The following is a 26,219-nucleotide window of genomic DNA, read 5'->3' as shown; positions in this document are numbered from 1 at the left end:
GCCGGGGACCCGCTCCGGTGTCCGGGGTGAAGAGCGGCTGTTGCTGCGGAACGCTCAAAATGGCGGCCGACTCCCCGGATTTGGGCCTGGTCCACTAGAACGACTCTGGTCTACCCTGGAACTCGAACGGACTGTGGCAGAGCGTCCAAAATCCACAAAAAACACCACTGCCAACTCTTCAATAACTTCCATCACCCAGCACCGCATTTCCAAAGGAACGGCATAGCAAGCTTTCGTGGCCTTTAGAGTTTTCAGAAGCAGTTTCCCAAGACCATCACTGCAGCCATTGCAATCCAACAGAGGAACTTTTCCCAAGATCGTCATATTAACAGGGCTGCTGGTGTAATCGGGGCTCTTGCAGCCATTCAACTTAATTGAAGCTTTTTTGGGGGGGGGGGGGTGAATGCCTTCCTGATGACCCCCCCCCCTCTTATTGCCTGGTCCGACCATCACATATACCTGCGCCAGGAGACGGCGTAGGATGCACTGGGAGGGAGAGGCGGCGCGAACGAGCCTCCCCCACCTCCCCAGGTGGAGGTTCCTCAGCTGCACCCCAGCGCTTCACTCGGCCAGCTCAGTTGCGTCCCCTCTTGCGGCACAGTGCCTTGCTCGGCCAGCTGAGTCTCACCCGCTCCGATGGGGGCTTCCGATGGGGGCAACCGCCACTGTTGCTCGACTATCCCCCATGGATATACCGCTGCCACGGGTGTCCGCCACCTTATCCACATCTGGTGCCGTGAGGGAGGCTGATTCAGTGCATCGGCGGAGGGATACGCCTGCTGTCCCGCTCTCCGGAAGTGGCCACAACATTGTCACAGGATGGTAGTGCTCTCATGCTGGCGCCAGTTTTTGTCCGAATTACTAAGAGACACTGTAGACTGTCAACGAGATCAGCTCCGGTGGGACCTCAGCGTGACCCGGTAGGGAAGAATTTGCCTCCCTCGCCTTTGAGTCATGGTTCATGCTGCCTGTTCTTTCTGTTGGCGCTAACGAACTTTTTGAACTGCCGAAAGGGATTCTGGTCCTGCCGCTACTTATTGGAGACATTGAACTATACTCTGGACCTGCCTGGCCTGGACCAAAATGGCGCCAGTATGGGAGCAACTTGCAACTCCTTATGACGTTCTAGTTACTTAGCCTTGACGTTATGGGGGATATATGCGGTCTTTGTGCACATGGCGTGCGGGGAAAGGTACTTACTGAGCATACGGACAACCCTATTGATGTCGATTTTTCATTATTGATTATTGTATTATTAAAGCTTCGAAGTAATGTTACCCATGATACTCGCCCATGGTGTGCGTATGGACGATTTTATTGTAACTGATCCTGTTATACTTTCAATTATAAAATCAACCTTCACTGATCCTGCAACCGTTTGTCACGTTTAGTTTTTTCAATTAAATGGCTCGCTTGTTACATACTCCTATACCCCTGGCTTTTTACCCTTTCCTACGCGCGGTCTGTACTACCGCCCTCGAGCGATCTATGTAATGAACAGACTACCATTGCCGAGACACAAGGGAATGCATCTCAGAGAGATAAGTCAAGTACATGGTAGATAAAAACATTTTCGTGTTTATGCACGCTGATGTGCTTTGAACGCTGCCCCCCCCCCCTCATCATTTAGATTACCACCGCCCATTGCACAAAAGCGTACCGGGCGCTCCCCACGTAAAAAAAACGATTTTTTTTTTTTTTGCCCCGCGGGGCCCTTTTAAAGCCTCCACATCAAACCTAGGGGGTCAGGGAAGATCTACTATGCCCCCTTATGGTCATTTCCCCCTTTGTTTTGGCCTCCTCTTGTCTCTCGATCCTACCGAGAGACAAGATGGCGTCCGAAAAAAATGTATTTTATTTTTTTGCCCCGCGGGGCCCTTTTAAAGCCTCCACATCAAACCTAGGGGGTCAGGGAGGATCTACTATGCCCCCTTATGGTCATTTGCCCCTTTTTTTTGGCCTCCTCTTGTCTCTCGATCCTACCGAGAGACAAGATGGCGTCCGGAAAATATATATATATATATATTTTTTTTTTTGCCCCGCGGGGCCCTTTTAAAGCCTCCACATCAAACCTAGGGGGTCAGGGAGGATCTACTATGCCCCCTTATGGTCATTTCCCCCTTTGTTTTGGCCTCCTCTTGTCTCTCGATCCTACCGAGAGACAAGATGGCGGCCGCTCCGGACTGTTTAGAATGTTGACAGACACCGGAGAGCCAATCAGCTTCGCTTCGCGAAGTTCCGTTACGCGTCAAGTACGCGAACCGGAGCGCTACCCGGAGCGCTGTTACAGATATATATATTTTTTTGAACGTTAATTTCTCAAAATCCACTGGAGCACATATATTGAGCCTTAGCAAAGGCACATCGGGCTACCAGTCCCTACAATTTTGCCAAGTTTCGTGCAAATCCATTCAGCCGTTCGAGCTAAAAGTGAGGCCAACCGCCCTATGGAAATTAACATGGGAAAAACACGTTTTGGGACCCCCCTTTTTTCTCGGCCCCCCCTTGACGAAACCCCCCAAATTTTCAGGGGCTGCTCAGAAACAAAATGTTCCATTTTCCTGAAAATTTCAGCCAATTCCGTCCACAAACGCCAAAGTTATTAGACATAGAATTTTCAAAAATCCCATAGAGAAAAAATCCTAACTATATATACCTACTGGCGACCGCCAGTAGGTAATATATATATATATATATATATATATATATATATATATATATATATATACACACACACAAACACATACACTTATGAGATACGCAGTAAGAGCTTAGCCCACTCATTACCCTACCATAAAGCACATCCCTGCCATCAGCAAGAACAGGAAGGCGCCAAATAACAATGTATTTATTACCCCTTCTAGATCAGGCTTCATGTGAAACTGCAAATGCTAAACCGCATCATTTTTCAGTGATGTGCCAAATACGCTTAAGAGATGCTTTTAAATGTACATACCGGTTTCAAATTGGTTCTTCAAGTGCTTAGGACTCCTCGGCCTAGTCGCACAAAATGGCAACTGCAGTAAGCAGATGCTACAGCCAGACTATAAACTGTTACAACTGTTTACGAAGCTGAGCAATATATTTTTTACTACTTCTCCACGTCTGGAATTGTGAAAATAGGAATAAGTAAACACTATTTACCCATTATCTTCATTTTCATCCTGTGTAACCTCATCATATTCAGAACACTTTGGAATGTATTTCAGGGTTGAGTGGATTTCTTAACAAGCATTGGCAAATGGAAACGTGTCAGACTTGCCAAATTAATATATGCCCATAGACACAGGGTGGCCCCATTACTGCACACATTGAAACTGTAAGTTGAGAAAATGAAAGCCCAGCATCACCCATGGCAAGGCAAAGTGTAAGCACGTGTGATATGCAAAAGTAGCTGCTCTATGGTGCTTTCATTACCACTGGCTACAAACAGCAAATGCTGTAACCACACGCTAAAGTAACAGCTACAGCCAATAGATATGGAGAAAAGGTAAGTGGCACGCACAGGAACCAATGAGAAGCCAGGAAAGAGAGTCCCTATTAAGTTTATATTAAAACAATAGATTTCCCAAACGAAACTTTAAAAAGCGTAATACTTGTATTGATAAATGAAAAGGCAGAAGCCCCAGCAAGGAAACTAAAGCACTGCTGCTTTAATGTTAGAGGCTAGGAAGACCCAGAATCCCTCCCTCAAGAGACACCATGAAAGTCATCACTTGAACAACAATGTAGGCCGGTTATTTACAAATTTACGAAATGTATGCCCGATGGTAAAGTGATAAGTTAAGGTATTCTTCTGCAACACAACATCGTCAATCATAACCGGTTGAAAGTGGGTTGTACCATCTCTTCCCCAGGATACAGAAGGCACGGGAAGAGAACCCATAAAGGGACCCCGAAAATAAACAGCCGTTTACTAATGCCCTTTCACTCACAAACTTGGGGGCACCAACTACAAACAATAGCCCAGCTAAAACTGCTGCAAAGAGTATGAAAGAATTTCCAAGTTACGTCACAGCAGCATCTACACAAAAGGAATGTTAACTAGACACTGATGAAACAGATGAGCCACATATTACAGCCAGCACACACAGGTCACAATGCAGGCAGAGTCTTATCAAACCTAGAAAGGATTTTTAGGCATGGCTGCACCTCCACCTGAAAGTCCACACGCTACAAAATATTGTTTGGAGGTTTAAAAACATTTTGTCTTACAACTATAAGTAGCCATGTCGAGATTTTAATTAGTAAAGAGTTAATTACCAGAATACAAATCCAAAATTAATTAAGGTTAAAAAGACTGGTGAGTCATTAAAACTACCGAATTGAGGTTGAATACTATAGAAGACCTACAGCTACTTGTTTAAAGTTAAACTTACCTCTTCAGAATGTTCCAAGATTGAAGATACAAAAGAGCTTGAGATGTAATTAGTGCTACTCTTATGCAATTAACAATAAGAGTATTAATTTCATTATTTAGAATATTTCTATAGAGCGCAGTTGCCCAAGGTGCAGATGCACTTTACATGTAAAACAATAAAGGCGACAAAGTCTTGCATAGAACGGGCCAAGTTTCAATAGATGAAAAGATGTTACCCCTGTGGTACTGAATCAGGAGAGAAGAAAGGAAATTAGGTAAATAAGGGTGGGTACAGAAGGTGGGGTAGCGAAAGTTTCAAAGAGACTGAGTAAGAAGGGGAAGGGTAAAATGGTGTGAATGAGGGAAAATTTAGATGAAAGCGGAGAATAGGATAAAGTGAAGCAAAATAATATTTCATACAGTTTTCAAAAGAGGGCATCAGATAATCTTGTAAGAACAGGGGTTTCTGAAGTAAAGTTTGAACAGGTGGGGTTTTAGTTGAGATCTGAAGGAGAAGTGGGATTTCGTGGTTAGAATATCTTTAGGCAACAAGTTCCAGTGAGGGGGACGCGATCCAGAGATCGTAGAACAAAGTAGGAGGATCTCAGTCCTTGAAGTGCATCAGGACAGTTGAATGTATTTATTACAAGCTTCTGTCTAAAGTGGAACCACGTTCCTAACGTATTTGAATTGGTGGGGAGGGAAGGAAAATTGAAAAAAGTATTTACTGCTGCAAATATGCAGTGGAGTGCATGGATTGTGAACACATGCCACTTTAATGTAGGCATGACGAGGGCTGGGGAGTTCAGAAAGCAGCACCTCTGGCCTGTCAGTCTGGATGATGGTGCATCAACTACCAATGACAGGAGTAGAAGTCTGTATGCTGCAAACGTAGGTGTAGTCAAAGTTGGCGCAGAAAATTAAGCGTCTGGACTATTTCTCTCAGGTGCAGCACAACACCTGATGATACTTTGAGTGAAACCACATTCTCTGCTAGCACATAAGAATGAAGGGCAAAAAATCGGGGGTGTCGATATGGAATGGCATACAGTACATCATCTGCTACTTTAAGCTAATTTGTGGTTCCCATTATAATGCTGCTATATGTCCATGATTGGTGTGCACGCGTGTTTACAGTTTGATGTTTTAATACACCCTAGGCTCTCTTTCGCTAGGTCACCACTAGCGCTCTCTACTTGGCAACTACTTCTCTCCTATCTGCATCTTTAGCCTCTTAAGAGTCATGACTGATGCTCCTTTCTTTCATTCATCCCTTTAATCTTTTAATAGACTACGGTATCCCCTAGTTTTTCCTACTGGCAAGAACCCTCTCGCCAGCGTGACATCACTTCTCAATAAAACACTTTTCGGAACACCATTCTCATTTTTATGCACTTCTGTCAAATACCTCCACCTCCCCACTCCCTCCTAGGGAACTCGCTATGAGCTATACATCTGGGTTTATAATTATAGTTTCAAATTCATAAGACCCACGTTTGACCTATGAGGGAAATAAACAAAGAAAACAGCGTAATTTTTGAATCGTGAAACAAAGTTCATGTGGTTTTGCATCCACTGTTGGCCATTCGCTGTTGTTTCAGCTTACCTTCCAAAAACTGCCACTTTCATATGCCTTCGAGAGAGGATCTCGCCAATGCCAGCCAATTTGTTCTTATACGTTTGGATTTCAGACAGCTCATCCTCAGTCACTATGTGTTCTAATTCCACATTCTTAAATGTTGCTATTGGTGAACAAAAATAAAAAGGAAGAATGGCTAAATATGTTGAAAAAACTGAATTCTAGATAAGACACGTACACATTTCAACAGGAAAAAACTGTTGAAAACTGCGTTATGGTTCTAGCTCAAACACATAAAACCCCCAAAATTCGCCAGTTGTGGTTATGAAACCATTACTTTACTCACACCATTATTTATCATATTGTTCTCCTGTTAACCGTGTGTACCATTGACAAATATGTGAGTTATGTTGTGTGCGTTGAAAGCTGGAAATGGCAAATAACAGCAGTTTTACGCATTTGACCCAGAATCATGTCAGCTTTATCCGTTTTTTCAAGGTAATTTCATAGGCTTTGTTATGGTGTAATTCATTTTGGACCCCAGATACACACAGCTGTAGGCAATGAGGGTTGAGCACAGGGTCTGAATTGCAGGTCCTTATTGTAGGACTTTGCTTTGCTTCTGTTTTCTATTTTTTAACAGTATAAGAAACCGGTGTGTCAGCTTTGACTACATTCAGGGACAAAACAGTGGTTGAATCTCCAGTGTATAAATTGGCCATTGGCAAGCTCTCAAGTTGGCTTCGACTCGTGCTGCAAGCCAAAAACAGGAGTTTTTTTTCCACAGGTGTGCGTTATATTTTTCATGCATCTAGCCACCCTTCACACCCCTACCCTAAAGAAGGTCATCTCATGAAAATATGTCCACTGGGACAAAACTTTTAAGCAAATAAAAAATGTCTTTTCAATGGAAGATGCAGATGCTCCATAACTGCACAGCTGGGTCTGTCGCTGTGTCTATAGATGTGCTTTGTTTCAGCTACACAAACTTCTTTTAAGAGACATGCATTGCCCTTTCAGATATACAGAGATGCAGTTAGCCTTGGCATACTGTAGCTAGTTAAGCCTAAAATTATTTTTTGACTGATCAGCCATGCAGTTTAAAAACCACCTCACCTTTCACATGCTGCACTTTCCCCATCCCCAGAGATATTCCTACATTGGAATTTTCATGTTCAGTGTGCAGAGCAACAAGTCTGCAATTTCTACATAAGTGCTATCTTTTCTGCACCCAAAATGTCATGGGTCTGCAAAAGACCCAGGGTGTTAAGTCCAAATTAGTCTTAGTACAAATACACAGCCCACGTGTGTAAAAAATTTGTATTTTAATGGAATTATGTATACATATTTTCTATTTAGGACACATTAGTAAGCGCCACACATATTTTGTGGCAATTAAAATCAATCAACAAATGTATGCAGTACTGAAACAAATTCAAACATAAGCACCAGATCTTGAAAGCCAAGTAAAACATTGTGTGTGCCCAACACTAGGACAGACTGCTAGCTTGATCTGTTGGCCAATTAAATTATCCATCTAATTACCTAACAGATTAAGATAATACCTACCATGCACAAAATCTGTCCCTTCTGCAACATAGCGAAACAACTCTTCGAAAATCGCTGTGATGGTCTTTTTAGCCTGCACAAAGTGCTTCAGTGGAGATGCACTTTCATCCATAGCTTATCTGTGGGGTAAACATAACATATATGTACAGACATGAATATGGCAGGTTGCAAACATTGGGGGCAGGGTGAGCACTCAACCACACTTCAAATACAGTGTTATGCATCTGGTAAATGTCATTTATTTCTCCCCCAAATCTTTTTCAGTAATATTTCTATAGTTAATTCCAACCACTTGTATAAACACAGACCTATTTAGTGAACCCAAGTAGCTAATAAATGGGTATTTTTAAACAAGCAATTCTGGGAAAATGGTAAAAATTAATTTAGATTAGTTTAATAGTAGACCTCGGAATCAAAAGCGTAAGGTAAAAGAAGCATCTTTGCAGATATGCTAACTGGTTTCAGGGCAAGAACTTTTTTTATTAAAACTATAATCAGTAGATAAGGAAACGTGAAAAAACTGAATATATCCTCAGATTAAGGTGAAATATAGCCTGGAAAACGATAGCTTAAAAATGTGGTGAAAAAAGCTAAAATATAAGGGGAAAATACACTGCAATAACAAAAGCAGCAAAACGGAATTGACACAAGCTATAACTGGGGAAAGAAAAGGCGAACTGATACACAACAAAGAATAAGATAGGTGGAGTAATCCAGATATCAGTAATACCCCAAAACAGTCCGTGCACAGACTGTTGGGAGAATTTTTTTTGTGCTTGAGGTTTTGTGTTCTTTGGGGGCAGAATCTAGCTGCCTTTGCCATGGCTTTCACATAGTCTTCAAAGGAGACGTTCTCGAAGTAGAAAACCCAGGGGTTTTGTCGATGAGGCTCATCTAGGAATGATCTTTGCATCTTTATTGATTTTTAATCATATATGTGCAGCAGTTTTATTTTTATTAGGTACTATAAGTCAAAGTCTGTTTTTAATTAATTAAACATGGGATGTTTTTTTCAATCCATGGCTAGATGTGGCCGAACAGTCCTTTTAAGTTTTGAATAAATTCAGGCGATGTAAGCTCGCGATACAGCTGTTTTTCTTCTCTGTTAAAAGAGATTTCAAGTGAAGCATTAGATCCCTGAATTCTTTAACAAGAATGCCAACTAGCGACCTATCTCAGGACCACCTTTCCTGGCAAAGAATTGCACAGAAACTGTTGCCTTGATGATCATCTACAATTTGGGCATGACTCATTCTCTTTACTGCACATCAGCTCTCATTAAATTTGCCAAATCTGAGATTTTTTATTTTTTTCCTACTCATATCAATAATATTTCCAAACATAGTCCTTACCATTTAAGGCTGATAAAAGATTTAAATCCTTTCCTGACAGGTCATTAATTCAAGACAGTCATTCAATCACTAATCCTATTCAGACCGGACTACGGGAATGCATTTCTCACTTGCTTAACTAAAATCCATCTGCTCTCTAGACAACAGATCAATTTTGCATTATGTTATGTCATTGGGTAGGGATCACGCTGGACAGCAGGAATAAGGTGAGAAAGGAACCTCATTCCAAACTATAAAGAAACCAGCACCGGTGTGTGCTTGCAGCAGCTCCAGGTTAGGTTAGCTCAACTGTCTTGCATGGAACACTATGAGCGATTCTTGGGCTCGGAACACCATGACCACACTGAATGACTAATATTTGAATGAAAACAATAATGCCATTACATCATGCCATAATATGGCTTGGCTTAATATAAATCCCCACAACACATCGCCCCTTTTACACAAACATAATAACGCAATACAAATAAGAACCCCAATAACACTCCCCAAGAATATGTCCCTCACCTGGCAACCAATAAATAAAACTAAAATATTTACATAGTATAATACTTCAGATCCTTGGGTTTTTCCACATTTCTCCTGAGTCGCAAAGACTGGGTAGCAACTCCATGAGAACTTTCTTCTGGGGAAATTGTGGTTGAAATTTTTGTAACTTGAAGCTGCACCCGTGAATCCTGCCCAATCACTTCACTTGTCTGCTTACTAGGCCGAATTGCTCAATCTGGCAGAAGCACCAGAGTATCCTGCTCAACCACTTCGCTTGTGTGTTCAGTAGCACTTTTGTCCTGACCTGAACTTGGAATTCCAATCCCTAGTTAGGACCCATCACCACGGGAAATTGTCTCAGTCCTATCTAAACAATCAAATGATGATCTTCCTCCTTCGTGGGTGACCCAATCAATGGGAGAAAACTTTTCCACCATCCTAGACTTCCCGCCCCTCATCATTCACTTTAGCTACATCTCTTGTAATCCAACATTTTCCATTCTCAACTCTCACGGAATGTCTGGATACTTGAAGTATTCTAGTGTCAGGGTAATATTTGGAATTAGTCCTCCTTGTCCCTCGTGGTCTTTTCACATTGACCCTTTTCCCCACACAAACCCTACCTCCTTCACTTTATTAAGCATATCATCTCATCTTACTCCTGCTTTGGGACTCCTCTATCCACACCGGCTCTTCCTCAACCCATTTGGATGACAATTCATTGCAAGAATACCTGTCCTTCAATAAGACAAAATGGAGCAACGTAAGTTGTGGAATGCGGCGTGTTGTGGTAGCATCAAACCCTCTCAGCAACTGCCAATTTTTTTAGAATTCTATCCTCCTCCCCTTTCACCTAATTCCATCTTGGTTTAAAATATAAACTAGGATCATTCATTTGTAATCAGATATCTCCATGCCATCATATTCTAGCTCCCTCCTTTGCTTCCTGTCAGCCCTACCTCACCCTTTCAGTTATATCTCTTTCTTACCCATAAACTGGCTACTAGGATGAAAACAGCTCCCTAATGAAACTATCTTGTATACCCTGTACATATTCTCTCTCATCTTCCTCAAGTAAGATAGCACATCCTAAACTTTGCTTTTAATTGTATTTCTCCTCTTATTATTTCACTGTGTTGGTATTTTATAATTGCTCGTATATTTTATAAGTGTACTCCTACCTCTTTTGTTACGCTGTGTATTTTAGACTAATATGTTAAGTCACTCAAACACAAACAAAATAAAAGAAGGCACAGCGTAATGCCCTGCATGAGCTCTATGCCCACCTTCACCTTACATGGCAGAGTACCATCCAGTTTGCTCTTGAAAGGACTCTAAATGTTTGTGTGAATGTGTACTATCGAGTGAAGCAGGCCAGAGTCTATCCCCAGAGTTTCATCTACCACCATAGTTAGGTGATCCTATGGGTCAAAAGTGCTCCTCTTTAAACCTTGCTTGCTCACATGGGACTAGCTTTACAGAATACACCCATTCTGTAAGACTTAAAAACAATGAATTTGCGAATGCCTTAACAGCACTATCAAACAAGGAAAGTTCCTGCATGAACATGTACCTTCACATACATCATTTATAAAAATGGGACCAATTGTACTCGGATTTCAGGAATACCTGGCCTGTGGAGCAGATGTGACCAAAACTGGGTCATAAAGCCTACCCACCACCACAGGTCTTCCCAAAATGCTGTCAGGGTCAGGAGCTTGCAAAGGACACAATCTCCATATCACTTTCTCCAGTTGATGGAAGAGAATGTCAATACACATGATCAATTAGGGACGATAAAGCCAGGCCAAACTACAATTTCTATGTAAATCGTCCCATACTTTCTCGGGTTTTATTAAACAACTCTCAGTCTTGCTACTTACAGTACTATCAGCAACGAGCAGTCACTACTGATAGGAATGTATTTTCCAGAATTTCTTATATTAGTCACTAATCCATATTTTTATACTCCAGCTTCTTCTGTATAGCCAGCTGCTTAATATGTTAATGTATTTACTGCAACTGACTTAAGAACCCCGCCCGCCTATATTTCTATACTGTTTGTGATTTCCAGAGAACTTTCTTTGCTTGAAAGCAAATGTCATCATACCAGGTAGCTACATTTTCCTCATCATCATTGGTAGCCTGAAACAACTATCCGTGCTCAAAAGCACATCCCAGATCTTTCTTGCAAAAGAAAGAGAAGATGGAGAAGGCAGTACAGTGCGGCAGATAAAATATTATACGCACAGACACTAACTTATTACAAGAAAATTATAACGAAAAAGAGTATTTTTCAGAGAGAATTCTGCAGGCTGGTAACTCTAGCAAAGCACTCTTTGCAACCTTAAAGAGGCTAGTTAAATTACCAGAAACAACCTACGGGGACAGCAGTGTGGAATTTTGCACAGACTCGCTCGGTTCTTCGAGGATAAGGTGGAGACAGTCTATAGTTCCCTTATAGACAAGGGCACAGATGGTATAAGCAATACATCAGCCGATATACTCTCCACCTCCGATAATTTTTTGTTGTCCTTTAATCCACCAAACATTAAACAGATATCCCAGGTGGTCAGAATATCAAAGGCAGGAGCACCCTCAGACTCTTACCCCCCAAAAAATATTTCAGTTGGCACCTCACCTCATCAGTGAGCAACTTAGTATACTTTTCAAGGAGATTATCATTACGGGTATCTTTCCTGATTCTTGGAAGACAGTCTCAATCCTACCTCTCTTGAAAAAAACTAATCTGGATCCCAGTGACACTAGAAGTTACAGACCAATCTCCAGGATACCGTTCCCTGCTAAAGTCCTGGAAAAAATTCTAAACATCCAATTAACAGCCTACATAGGATCAGCAATTATCTGTTAGATCCCTCGCAATATGGTTTCCGAAAAGGGCATAGTACGTAAACAGCCTTAGTCATGGCAGCTGAGGAGCTCAGAGCAACACTAGATTCGGGTGCCAAGGACACTCTGATACTATTGGATTTATTGGCGGCTTGTGACACCGTAAATCATCATATCCTGATTAGTAGGCTTACAGAAGCTGGGATTAAGGATTCTGCCATCAAACAGATTAAATCCTATTTGAACAATAGGTTTCAGTATGTTCAGCTCGGAACTTCCTTCTCAGAGCAGTTCATGCTCCCACGCCTCAAGGCTCCTCATTGAGCCCCACACTATTCAACATATATGTGACCCCCTTGGCAGATATAATTAGGCAGTTTGGTTTCCTCTGCGATGTCCTACGCGTCGATACTGAGTTGGTGGTGTCCATCTCCAGTAATTTGGAGGAAACAGCTGACCGCTTTAACCGTTGCATGTCCCGTGTGAATCAGTCAATGAGCTCCAACTGCCTAAAGCTGTACGGGGGGGAAAAACGGAGGTACTCCTGTTGGGTTCCGACACATCCTTTTGGTCGCGTATTTGGTGGCCAGGCAGCCTGGGTGATTTTTCAGTCCAGTCAAGAAGGTGAAGAATCTGGGCGTCATCTTTAATGATAACCTGACCTTTCAACACCAGATTAATAAGGTTTCATCTACGGTCTTCCTGACTAAAGAGAATTAGGAAAGTTTGGTCTTTTATTCCACCAAAGTCAGTGAAAACACTTGTGACAGTTCTAGCCCTGGCTAGACTTGATTACGGTAATACCCTGTATATGGGTTTACAAAAACAGCAGCGTGTGTAGAACGCAGCCGTTAGATTGCTGTTGGACATTCTGAAATTCCAGTCTACTTTCCAAGGATTAAGAAAGCTACACTGGCTCCCAGTGAAAAAAAAGGGTAGACTTTAAATCCTTATGTCTAGCTTTCAATGCTTTTCACGGACATGGTCATCAGTACTTGAAACAACACCTCACCTGGTACTCTCCAGCTGGAAATCTAACATCAGCGCAGAGCAAACTCTTCCAAACCCCCAGATTCAACAAGGCACGCTGGGAGGAAGAAGCTTTGTGATGGGCACAGTGAAATTGTGGAACTCACTCCCAACTGATATAAAAAAACAGCCCAACGTTGCTTTCCTTTAGAAAAGCACTAAAAACCTGGCTGTTCTCTTACTAAACCTCTCGCCTTCTGTTTTTTTGTCTGGCAACTTACCGCGCAGCGCCTACACGCCTTAGGGCAATCGTGAGCTATATAAATTTGCAAATCAAATCAAATGCTATAGCAAATCAGTGCACAAAAAAGGTGTGCATGCACTGCAACTAACGTCATGGGTGCACATGTTCAATCTTCCTTAAAGACATGTTTCCCTTTCCTACTCCTATAAGACCATGTTCTGACGTCAATTACCCAATTGTAGGACCAATATGGAGAAATAATCTGTAATGGTCACTTATCTGTATACATATCTTCAATGTCCTACTCCGACACATGGCAATGATCGGAAATACAATCGAAAACTTGTAAAGTATAAGAGCTAGTGTCCCATAACAATCGCTGTCACTAATATAGATGTACACATTTTTAATGATCTATTTCTTTCTGAACATAGAACTTTAAAAGGGCACAAAGTACTGCTTCAACCCCCCTCCCTCCCCCCAATGATCCAGTTGGCAATTTCAACCAACAGTTATTTTTTCAGTGTAAGGATGCTACCTTGAATTCAATACATGTTCCAGGATTTAAAACCTGTGATTTTCTCCGAGATACATCTGTGGAATTAAACGTAGTGTGTTCCAGTGTTTCTGTCACACATTTAATGTTTCATTTTAAAAGCATCGACTTCCTTATCTCTTTTGTGCCAGAACCAACCAGACATGTTCTGTAGCAAAATTAGGGGCACAGCTTCAGAAGGGACCTTTGCACATCCATCTAACATGAATTATCCAAGTCCATACACCAGGCAAAGCAACGTATGAAATGTCTCAGGCCGCCGATTTCTTTAGGCACCCCCGAAAACCACACCATTCCTGCAATATATTTCCCCTCTACGGACCAATGATCACCCAGGAGAAGCGCACTTATCCAGGTTTCTCTACCGAAACACCTCCTTGCCTGCAGGTATTTCACCTACTTGTACTATGTTAATCCCTTTGCAGCTAATGTCAGCTTGAGCGGATACCTATCTTCTGAAAAATAATTAAAGCTTACATATATTGCCTCCAAGTGTTTTCAATACAAGAGACTAAATAAACGTGCTTAGGCATGCTATGTTTACCCTTGTTTATACACATCATTACTTTCACTATAGTACCCGTATTGAAATAAATGTCATTAGATATTTGTTTTAGCAGCAAGGATCTCCATGAGGATCAGAAAATGCTTCTCTTGTGCACTTGTCTCTTCAGTGTTTCCCTCTGGACTGCTCTCTCTTTATCTATTGTGTTATTTTATTTATCACACAATGCACCAGTTAAACTAGTTAAGAGGTTACAGTGGACCCTAACAAGATACTGCATTCTCAAATACCTCAGACTAATAATTTAAGCTAAGCAATGCATACCAATTCTTGACATATGGCGGAATTCGGGAAGAACTCCAACCACCTTACCCAAAGACCACTAACATAATGGACCAAATATATACATGAAAAAGAAGCATTCCCACCACAACAACACTACTGATGATCCGACTCAAATAAGCAGTGAACGCAGCCTGTAATGAAATGTATGAAACAAGGGTGTAAAGGTGCCTGAACTAGGACAGAGCTTGGAGGACATAACATAATATCAACGTCTCACTTATGACACCTGCAATGTCACTTACACTGAACAAAGAAATTCTACTCAATAATTAGGGGTACTGAAGGGCTAGCATATTTTCGTGGGGCAAAATGTTGGTTTCTTTCTTAAATGTATCGCCTCACTTTCCATGTCATCTTGGAATTAATCTTTTGAGACCAGTATCTTTTTCGCCCTATGCTTTTCACTTTAATTTTTCCACCACAACTTTCCTTATTGGGGAGGGTCTACCACTGAGCTCTCTACCAATTGTTCCTTCTGGGTGCCAATAACCATACCTGGGCTAAGATATTTCACCAAAGGGTTGCCAACACCTTGCCAAGTAGGGTGACCGAAAGTGTACATGCCGGATGTTTGAGATGCCAATCCTTGGGCAAAGGAAGTAATCTAAAATACCAACCCGTCACAATAGTTTGGCACAAGCAGGACACCACAATTATACCTTATTTTGTTGGGAACACTTGTTCAAAACAGCCAATTATTAATTTGCACATCTTTACCTGCAAAGTGTTCCCTTTTTTTAAATTATATTCAGTCATTTGCTGGAGTCATTAAGAGAATACAGACCCACAGAGGGAAGTAGAAAGCCACAGTGTCCTCCTGTGAGCATCGTCCAAGCCATTCCATGGCACTGAGCTATGAAGAAGATTTGTGACTATATGACCTATGGTTCTTTATATCTGCCTTCTGAAAGTGACCGCTTGGGTGAATAACAAGTCCCTCAAACTGATGGGCAGTCAACCTTATCTTTGGGGCCCTAATTTGTGGCCAGAGGTTCTCAGTACCTCTCTGACCCCTGTCTGGGTAGTCAAGATTCTAGGTTTTTGGCTTGATGAAAGGCTTTCATTAAAGCATCAAATCACTAAAGTAGCTTCTACCTGCTTTGGTTTTCTGAGATGGTAAAAAAAAATCCTTTAGCACCTCCCAATTTCCGCTCCAAGTACAGTAGTACAGGCACTGATTATTTCCAGATTGGAATAGGTCACGTTCTTAATCTGGGGGTCCCTAAGGATTCTCTTAGGTGACTCCAGGTACAACAGAATACGGCTGCAAGACTTAGTTCATCCTCCTAAGCATGCCTCCACTAACATTCTCTTTCTAGATATTTGATTAGCTGTTGGTCGAAATATATAGAATACATAGAATATTTTCTACATTCAGCCCATGCCATTTAACTTTGGGGGCATTGCAACGCTCATTTCCAGCTCCCGCCGCCGCCGCCATTACTCACCCTGTCCTCCCGCCGCCGCCGCCATTACAAGCTTCGCGGCCGCAGGGAGGAGGACTCCAACCCCGAGGCTCCCTTGCGGCAGAAGCCGCCAACGTCACCTGCGCACCCGGAGGCGCTACAAATATCGGACAGCCCACGCGTCGTGGGGCCGCGCGCGGGCTAAGCCCGGGCAAAGGGCGGGCCGTCTAAGTCCGTCCAAGGCAGGACAAGGCTGGGCTGGGCCACCCCTCCAAAACTGGGAGAAGTGTAAGCCATTTTAAATCCGCTCTTCATTTGACTGTAATCTGTTAACCGTTGCTGTGGATTGTGAGCACTGTTGGGGGGTCCAGCAAAAATGCCAAAGGGGAAGAAAATAGGGGTGGGAGGATCAGTGAGTGGCACGCTGGATCAATTAATTACCCGGGCGGCATCAGTCCTCGAGTATGAAATTGCGGCTACCGAACGGCGTCTCTCACAGGACCCTATGTACATCAGACGCTCGTCCCTGGGGCCCCTAATGCAAGCCACCTCCCCTAATGTGCTAGACAGGCCTCCCACCTTATTAATTAATGAGGAAGCAAGCCGATTAAGCTCTGATGGAACTGTTTTAGTGGTGCGGGTTCCTCCAAAAGACGGTCCCTGCAAAACTTTAACATCTTATCCACAGACATGGGCTAATATCGGAGGAACTATAAAGAGGAAAAGGATAGAGTCCACACAGAAAGGGAGAAATACCAAAACACCCAAAACTACCGATCCTATAAACCCGAAGCAAGGGCCATCTGTAAGCAGGACCTCATTACTGCCAGATGTCGACCCACTGGGTGATAGTCGAATAACTCCAAACGACAGTGGGGAAATAATTTCCATCTCCACCTCTCAGGAAGTTGGAGGATCAACTGCCCATATAGAGCATGTTGTAAAATACTTGATTCTCCCCCTTCTTGAGAGGATAAACGTGGTAAATGAAAGGTTGGAGAGATTTGAACAGTCTACTTTAGATAATTTTTTCTCTCTAAAAATTCTGATAAAATCTGAAGCCAGAGGGAGACTGGAGAATGCCACGGTCCCTCTGAGGGAATCTGTAGCGGCACCAGGAGCTGTAACTAGTGAAGCCGTTGTGCAAACACCAGAGATTATGACGCAAAATGGCTCTAAAAATAACAAACAGACAAAAACAGCTCCCGGCAAAAGTGCACAAGGCCCCACCATTAGTGCAAGCAAATGTGAGATGGGGAAGGGTACTGGTCCCAAAAGTTCCAAAAGTGCAGCCAAAATGAAAGACAGCCATGACAACAGTCCGAAAACCCCACTGGCTATTGTTGACTTACCACCAGAGTCATTACCATATGTAGCAGTTCTTACTGGTGTTCCTGAACTAAGGAGTGAAAAACTTGAATCCCACCAAGAATTAAAAAACAAAGTGACATTCTGGCTAAACAGGAATAGGCCGCTTCCTAGATATATGAATGGAGAAGTCCTGCTTGTCAGAAGGGTCAATTGGGTAGGCAGAAGACCAAAGGATATACCTGGGGATGCAATTATTGTAAATTTTAGGGACAGGCATGTAGCGAGACTAATCTGTAATGAACAATACCACATGGACAGGAGTGCAATTGGTACACAAGACCTCACCTATTTCTACAATCTGGAGTCTATGCTACCATTGGCCCGCCAATCCATGATGCAAGAAGAGATGATGGGTGATTTAAACACTAACTTTCTTCTAGCCACTAAAAACCGCTTTGCTGGACTATACGGGTTAGAGGAGGTTGATTGACTGGGAGAAAATGAAGGCAGGAATTTAGCTGATATAAGGGTTGCAGCCACAAAGGGGATGGGGGATAAGCCCAACAATCTTCGAATTATTCCTGAAGGCCCCAATCCGACTGAGCTCGAGCAGTTAGAAAATGCTAATCCCAAAATAGTGACGATCGAAGGTGTTACAAATATGGAACACAATACACTGGGCAGTAGGGCCCATGCTGAGATCAAACTAATCTCTTGGAACATTGCAGGCATGAGGAAAAATTTGAGTGACCCCGCATGGCACGATTATATTGATAACGGGGATATTATTCTGTTTCAGGAAACATGGGGGGTGGATAATTATTTCAAAATAGGTTACAGATCCTTCCATATACCCGCAACTCATTCAAATAAAGGAAGACCCTCTGGCGGCCTGATAATTTGGGCAAAGATCACATTGGGAATTGACTATAAGCAAATAGATTGTAATAGTCCTGATATTATGGTCATAAAGTTCAATGACACTAAGGGTGGGGAGGTCTGCATCTTTAACATCTATAACAGACCATTATCATCAAACAAGGAATCAGAGACTATAGCTCAGTTAGATAATATCATTTCTAGTCTCGATCATAAAACTATACTGATCATAGGAGGTGACTTCAATGGGAAGTTTGAACCCATAACAGGCCTTGAAAACGCCTTCGAGCTGGAAGACAACGCCAATAATATCCCAGGTGTCGAAGCCAGCCCAACAGTAGCCTGCACAAGAGGGGCTTTGCAATTATTAAGACCGACAGTGGAACACGGCCTGCGTCCTTGTAATGGACGCTTGCCGTCAGATTGCCCGAGCAAACCCACTTTTAGACGGGGTTGTTGTGCTAGTCACTTGGACTATATAATGGTCTCAATAAGTCTATGGTCGATGACTTTAGATCTGGCGGTGGATGATCGTATAGAGAGCGATCATTATCCTCTCTCTTTGACCCTGTCAAGATCATTATTTATGTTATCCACAGAAGTGATACCCCAAACTTACAACATGAGCTCTGACCCTTTAGAGTCTAACAATCGTAGGACCTTGAAATGGCCCGTAGTCATGGGAAATGGTTGTATTACCAAGAAAATCTATGAGCTCTATGTAAAGCTCATGACCCCGCTAGCTGATGGCAATATTAGGAGCACCTCCTTAACAGAGGTGCATGGCAAATTGATACCGGAGCTTAGTGAGATGCTTACTAAAGCAACTAAACGGGCACGCTCTGGGCAAAGTATTCCCCCGAAGGATGTAATTTGGTATGATAAAGCATGCCGCCAGGCCAAAGCGGAACTAATAACATCTGTAAAAGGGAAACATATAGCAACTGTTAGAGAAAAAAGGAAGCAATATAAAAAAACAATGATATTGGGGAAAAAGGGCTGGGATGAAAAAGTCTGGTCTGAATTATTGGAAGCATGCAAACTAAAAGACCAGTCCACGTTTTGGGGTCTTATAGCTAGGGGAAAGAAAGAAGGGACACCGTCCAGGGACTTGTTCCTAGAGGAAAATGTTTGGGTTAAACACTTCTCCGCATTATATTCATGTGGTGGAAATGAGCAAAGGTGCATGGAAGAAGATGTAGGACCAAATTTAACCACGACACCCTTATCATTTAGTTTGATTGAAACCATAACAGCCATTAATGCAATCAAATCGGGGAAAGCACCGGGTCCAGATAAAATACCTGGGGACCTTTGGAAACATGAGAATACGTTGTGGGCCCCGTACATCAACCGTCTCAGCAATGAAATTGCGAGAGGTGCCCCAATTCCTGAGACCTAGCGGGGCGCAGAAATCGTGACTATCTTTAAAAAGGTACTTTTTTTATAACAAGGTAACCCAACCAGTTAGCTGTGGACCGTGGGTAAATACTATTATTCAAGAACAGGGGTCCTTAGCATTTTAGGTAAAACATAAAAGATGAAATATAGGCCATAATTGGAGACTATATTTTGTCACTGTCCAGCCGGACAGGACGTTTTATTTTTCAACAATGTAACTCTTGTGAAAAGGATAACAAGGCACAATCCTGTACCACACAAAAGGAACACAAGAAACTGAAGAATTAAATAAAATAAAATAAAAGAGAACAGGCAAAAGAAAGAGCAATTGTTGGCCACTTTTCAAATCAGTGTTACATTCAAGGTTTGCCAACCACCTGCCAAAACACAACAAGATTTAACACAATGGTTTAGGTTGTGAAGGCAATCTACATAGTCGACGTTTCGATCCCTAGTGCTCAGTTAATTGGGACCATCATCAGGACTGACAAATTTACAGTATTTGCCTGTCAATATAAATTAATTTAGCAATTGTTTAACGCCCTGGGTCGGCGGGGGTAGCGACCTTGTTCGTGGTGGTGAGGGAAGGAGTTGTGGGTCATCCACCTTATGGACTCGTGTGGTCCAAACTCCGTCTAGGGTAGCCAGGTGCTCGTGGATTGAGCACGTTCCCTGAAGGCGTGTGGTGTCCAGGCTATGTCTCGGTCGACATAGTGGAGCAGCGGGCGGGCAGTCAATGTCCTGTACAGCGCTGTCAGAGCTGTGGCTACCCTAGACGGAGTTTGGACCACACGAGTCCATAAGGTGGATGACCCACAACTCCTTCCCTCACCACCACGAACAGGGTCGCTACCCCCGCCGACCCAGGGCGTTAAACAATTGCTAAATTAATTTATATTGACAGGCAAATACTGTAAATTTGTCAGTCCTGATGATGGTCCCAATTAACTGAGCACTAGGGATCGAAACGTCGACTATGTAGATTGCCTTCACAACCTAAACCATTGTGTTAAATCTTGTTGTGTTTTGGCAGGTGGTTGGCAAACCTTGAATGTAACACTGATTTGAAAAGTGGCCAACAATTGCTCTTTCTTTTGCCTGTTCTCTTTTATTTTATTTTCTTTAATTCTTCAGTTTCTTGTGTTCCTTTTGTGTGGTACAGGATTGTGCCTTGTTATCCTTTTCACAAGAGTTACATTGTTGAAAAATAAAACGTCCTGTCCGGCTGGACAGTGACAAAATATAGTCTCCAATTATGGCCTATATTTCATCTTTTATGTTTTACCTAAAATGCTAAGGACCCCTGTTCTTGAATAATATCTTTAAAAAGGGAGACAGACTCAACCCAGCGCATTACAGACCGATCAGTCTGATAGATGTCCTTCAAAAGGTTTTTGCTCGCCAAGTGCTAAGCAAGCTAAATACGTGGATTGATGAAAATTCTATTTTAACTAAATACCAAGCTGGTTTTAGAGGGAAAATTAACACTGTCGATCAAGTTTTTAGATTTGTATGCTTAACATGGAAATATATTAATATTAGGAACTCTCACCTTTACGTGGCTTTTGTGGACCTCAGAGCAGCCTTTGATCTCGTCCCCAGGGAAAGTTGTGGACATCATTAAGGAATCCGGGTGTTCCCGGGGAAATTCTTGAACAAATTACCAGGCTACATGAGGATAATTACTCTAGAGTGAGGTGGGGCCCTAATGGAGAATTAACGGAGCGCATAGATATAAAGAGAGGCATCAGGCAAGGATGCGTGCTGGCGCCGACGCTTTTTTCTCTGTATGTAAATGACATACCGGACACCCTCTTGGGCTGCGAGCAGGACTCTCCCAAGTTGGGTGGCCTAGCTGTACCGGCTCTGCTATTCGCAGACGATACCATTTTAATCTCCCAGACCCCAAGAGGATTACAGAACCTGCTTAATAATTTCCAATCTTATTGTATGGGCAAGAAGCTTGAAATTAACTCGTCCAAAACAAAGTTTATGACAAAGTAGTTACTGTTAATAATGAAAGGATCGAGCATGTGCACAGTTTTAAATATTTGGGTATTACACTCGATACAAAAATGAACTGGAAGCCACAAATTGAAAAATCTAAATTAATTTTAACACAAAATCTGGCACCTATAGCCAGAAGGCACAGGAATAGTTACATTAGAGCCGTATCGCCCGCAATCGAGCTGTTTAAATATAAAGCTCAATCAACCACACTATACGGGGCGGAATTGTGGGGCCATGCAGCCAAAGATGCTTTTTCAGTACATGAAAATAGTTTCTTCAGACAATTACTAGCAGTACCTCGCTGCACCCCCTTAATCCCTTTCTTCTGGGACTTGAATGTACACCGCTCCGATGACCATGCTACTCAACGTCCATTGCTATATTGGATTCGCCTGTGGTCAACGGACGAATTAGTGGACTATAGAGAAGCACTAAAAGAACTAATGGAAATAAAGAGCACTAAAAGAACTAATGGAAATAAAGAGCACGACTCGGTTGGCATGGTTGATCCACATTGAAAATTGGTCCCTAAAGTTGGGATTGTACCATTATTGGACAGCCCCCGATTCCCTGACTTTATCTTGTAAAAAATTGTTGCGGGTAAGGTTCTGGGAATACGTCCTAAACTTTACACTACAAAACTCAAAAATTGGAGCACTCACCCTCAAGTTCCTTGATGTGAAAGTTGAAAGCAAATTCAAACGTTTCATGGATGAAATTTTGCCTACTATGGCAAAATCATTGTATCTAAAGTTTTGCTATGGCATTCTACAAATCAAATCTAACACATCAAAATGGGATTGTAATAAGGGTTCCACAGGGAATGTCTCGTTAGAAACTTGCGAACTGTGTGACATTGGCACAAGGGAGGACGAGGCTCACGTTTTATTCTTATGCCCGGCATACCTACATATTAGGAAAAAGTGGCTAAAGCCTATTTGTCGTCTTTTAGGCTTCAGACATATTAGGGAAGCTGAAAGAGTGTTCAAGGTGATACATCACAGACCATCGTATTCAGCTTAAGTCGTTTTCTCCTTGCGGTGGCAATAGTCCGAAAAAGACAAGGCTTAAAATTGTAGTTGTAATAGCTGGTCCCGCAAGGACAAGATACTAACCACCCAAATTAAACTGATGGAACGAGACCAAGTGTAGAGTGGCGGGTCTGTTATTGATGTATTATTTATACATTTCAGCTTGCAATATGTAATGGATGTAACACCCCTCAAACTGTACATGATTTTAATATTTTTATTGTTTTCATAATGTTAGTAGCATTATTTAATAATAGCACCTGGTACCTTTTTAACACCATCTATCATATTTATTGTCTTAAATCCCTAATATTGTATTCCCTCCTCCCATTTATGCTCGCATTGCACAAACCTGATGGATTGACTAATAGTGCGCTTGTAATTATACATGTCTGACAAAATTGTGTACCTTTAGAGATGATATTGTATTGATGCCATGGTTCTTTCATGGGTTGTTTTTTTATCCGGATACTGATATTGCTTTAACTTGGTGGATGTTTTAAGAGATTGTCTTGTATTATTTTTATGACTCTTTTATGGTTTGCTTTAACCGAAATAAAGATTTGAACTGAACTATTTGAGATCACTAGTGATGCCTTACTAGCCTAATCGCCTTCTTCACTGGAAAATGAAACACAACTGAGAAGCAGGTAAAAATACAGTTCTTATTATATCTAATGATCACATTAATTAATCATAGACACAGCTTGAGCATTGAGATTTTATTGGATATCTCCAGTATTCACACTTTGTCCAGACAGAAATAGAGCAGCTGTGGGTAGTGGTACATAAAACATACAGTTTCACTATATACAAAAAATACAACAAAACATTACAAAACTGAGTACAACGCCAAATCTGGTCCCTAATCGCCTTCTTCAATCATGCAATACCAATCTCTTCAATGTTCCCAGAGTGAGGAGAACCCGTCAAGGGGGTGTCGGAATTTCTCCTACATGGGCTCTAGGCTGTTGAATGCTATGCCTGTTTTCAAGAGATCCTGTCAATCGCTCGGACTTCTGAAAGCTCTTTAAGAGCCGACTTTTCTGAACTGTACTTGCTGCCAGACCAGGATGGAATACTAATTGCTCAGCGCTGGGAAACCCTATTATAATATTAATAATAATAGTAATAACAATAATAATAACAATAATAACAATAATAACAATAATAACAATAACAATAATAATAATAGAGGATCAAACACTGGTTATCAAGTGATCCTACATGGTTTTGATACACTCAGCCAGTCATGGCTTTTTAGCCAACGGCAAGTTGGTATGTTGGAGCTCTTGCTTATAATGTTAAAAATTAAACAACATGTTCCAAAGGTAATCAGTAGGACTGGCCAGATGGTGCCAAACAAAATGCTGGGCTTCTTCCCAGCTGTTGCAAGCAGGGTTGGTGTACAATGGACAGAAACAGGATCAGTAGCATTTTAAAGGACACAAGGAGCACAGAGACAATACCTCTCAATTTACCCTTATGAAAAAGGGTGTTGCCCTCTGTAAAACGTTCACCCTCCCCTAAACTTCAATGTGCTTCAGTGGTCCATTACAATACATTTTTCACCTTTGTAGATGTCCCTCTGATAATTTCACACAAACATCTGATGTCACCTTTCTTAGAGAATTAAATGGATGACAAATATGCAGGAAGACATGCCCAATAATGTATTTAGAGTAGTAGGTATTTTATAGATAAAACAATCAGCAATTCTTCTAAGTTTTTAAAAAACACCCATCCACATTGGTTCAAATAAGACAGAAAGTACAAAACTGTTTATAAACAGCGAGATGGTACATCTAAAACAGATTAAATTTAAATTGGATCTTTTGTTCCCCCATGTTGTCATGATATAGCTGGCTGCGTATGGATATAGTGTCAGAGATCAAAAGTAAGAATTAAACGCACGAGGTGAGCATGCTTACTTTATGAAGAAAATCCAAAACAGCAAAGCTAGAAGAAAGGTTTGCAGACTTGACTATACTAATACCTAAACCGCACATAGCCATAACCTGGAAGTCTACACACGTTCGACTAATAGACACTGTATAAGAGAACTGATTAAATGGGCGGAGGCCAAAAGTGACACCTGACGATGCTACAGAGGCATTCTAGGTGACAGATGAGATAACACTATGAGACAAAATGGTATTAGCACTGAAGAGCAAATACAATGGAACAACATATCTAGTCAATGATGTGTTATGAGATTATAAGCAAAAGGACCCATGTGGTACTAGGCAAACTCCTTACAAAGTTAGGTCATCAGTTGGGAGGTATTTGGGTGTGTGAGTGTAGTTAATAAAGTATATGACATAGTGCATTCAGTTAAAGGTTGCATGCTGAAGAATAAAGACGTGTGTTACAGAGCCCTGGGTGTGGCATAGTCATTTGCGTGCTTCAGAGCTGGTGTGGATGCTACAACTGGCGACAAGTAGGGCATACATATCTCAATGAAACAAGACTGCTCTCCCTGAGAGTTTACCACGGTCCAGCAAACTGCTTGTGCGTGCCAAGTGTGCCCCAAGAAGCAACCTATGGTTTGCATATGTGGAGTCAAAGCGCTGCTTTAGCTCGCACACGGCCCTTGAAGAGAATGAAAGCCCTAAGGAGGAGCACAGTCATAAAGCCGCCAGAAGCCTACGCGACACAGCATAACACAGTTATCACCCATTCAAAGCAGAAACGCTAAGGGCAGCAACAATAAAGTACGAAAAAAGTGCTAAAGGCAGCGACAGCCAGGTGCAATAAAGCGCTAGAGGCAGAGACAACCAAGTGCAACAAAACACTAAAAGGCAGTGACGACCAGGTATGAAGAAGAGCTAAAGACAGCGACAACCAGGTGTGAGAAATCGCTAAAGCCAGTGACAACCGGGTACAGAAAGTACAAAACGTACTTAGCAGTACGAACAATGCGAGTCCTACACAACCTCGAATCGGGTGCTATCACCAAGCCTGGCTGAGCAGCCGATGCGTGCACAGTAGCATTCAATACATTGTTAAGCCTTAGGAATTATGACTTTTTTTAACTGCTGTCGAAAAGAATTGCAAATACGGCACAGCTGCGCTCCTGAAACCATCACCTCCATTTTATATTGCCAAAAAGCCAAATATTGGCACCAAATGGACTGCATGGATCGAAACATTAGATGACTTAAGAGATGCTGTGGAAGAAGATTACAAAAAGATCAAATACTTAAAGACCTTTCAGTTGATTGAGTGAAAGAAGTGATAAAATAAATATCACAAGCTAATGAAGTATCGTACCATCAAATCAAAGAAATGTTGGAAGCCAAGTCCAATCCAATGCCGAATGTCAACTATGAAAGCTACATTTTCAACCAGGAAAGACAGCAA

The 26,219-nt window shown here is 42.0% G+C and overlaps 1 protein-coding gene across 1 annotated transcript in view; it reads right to left on the bottom strand.

Annotated features, from left to right (window-relative positions):
* Nucleotides 1-26,219, bottom strand: part of MFN1 (mitofusin 1) — a 209,148-nt gene that overhangs the window by 175,624 nt on the left and 7,305 nt on the right. The window contains exons 2-3 of the mRNA XM_078666485.1: nucleotides 7,509-7,627; nucleotides 5,967-6,102 (exon numbers count right to left, since the gene is read on the bottom strand). Coding sequence (XP_078522611.1) covers nucleotides 5,967-6,102; nucleotides 7,509-7,620 — 248 coding nt within the window. The 5' untranslated portion in view covers nucleotides 7,621-7,627. The remainder of the gene's footprint in view (nucleotides 1-5,966; nucleotides 6,103-7,508; nucleotides 7,628-26,219) is intronic.

The sequence above is a fragment of the Lissotriton helveticus genome, chromosome 11 (assembly GCF_964261635.1).
Source record: "Lissotriton helveticus chromosome 11, aLisHel1.1, whole genome shotgun sequence".
NCBI classification, from domain to species: domain Eukaryota; kingdom Metazoa; phylum Chordata; class Amphibia; order Caudata; family Salamandridae; genus Lissotriton; species Lissotriton helveticus.
Note: the sequence above shows the minus strand (reverse complement) of the source record. Positions and strands in the feature narration are given on the sequence as shown.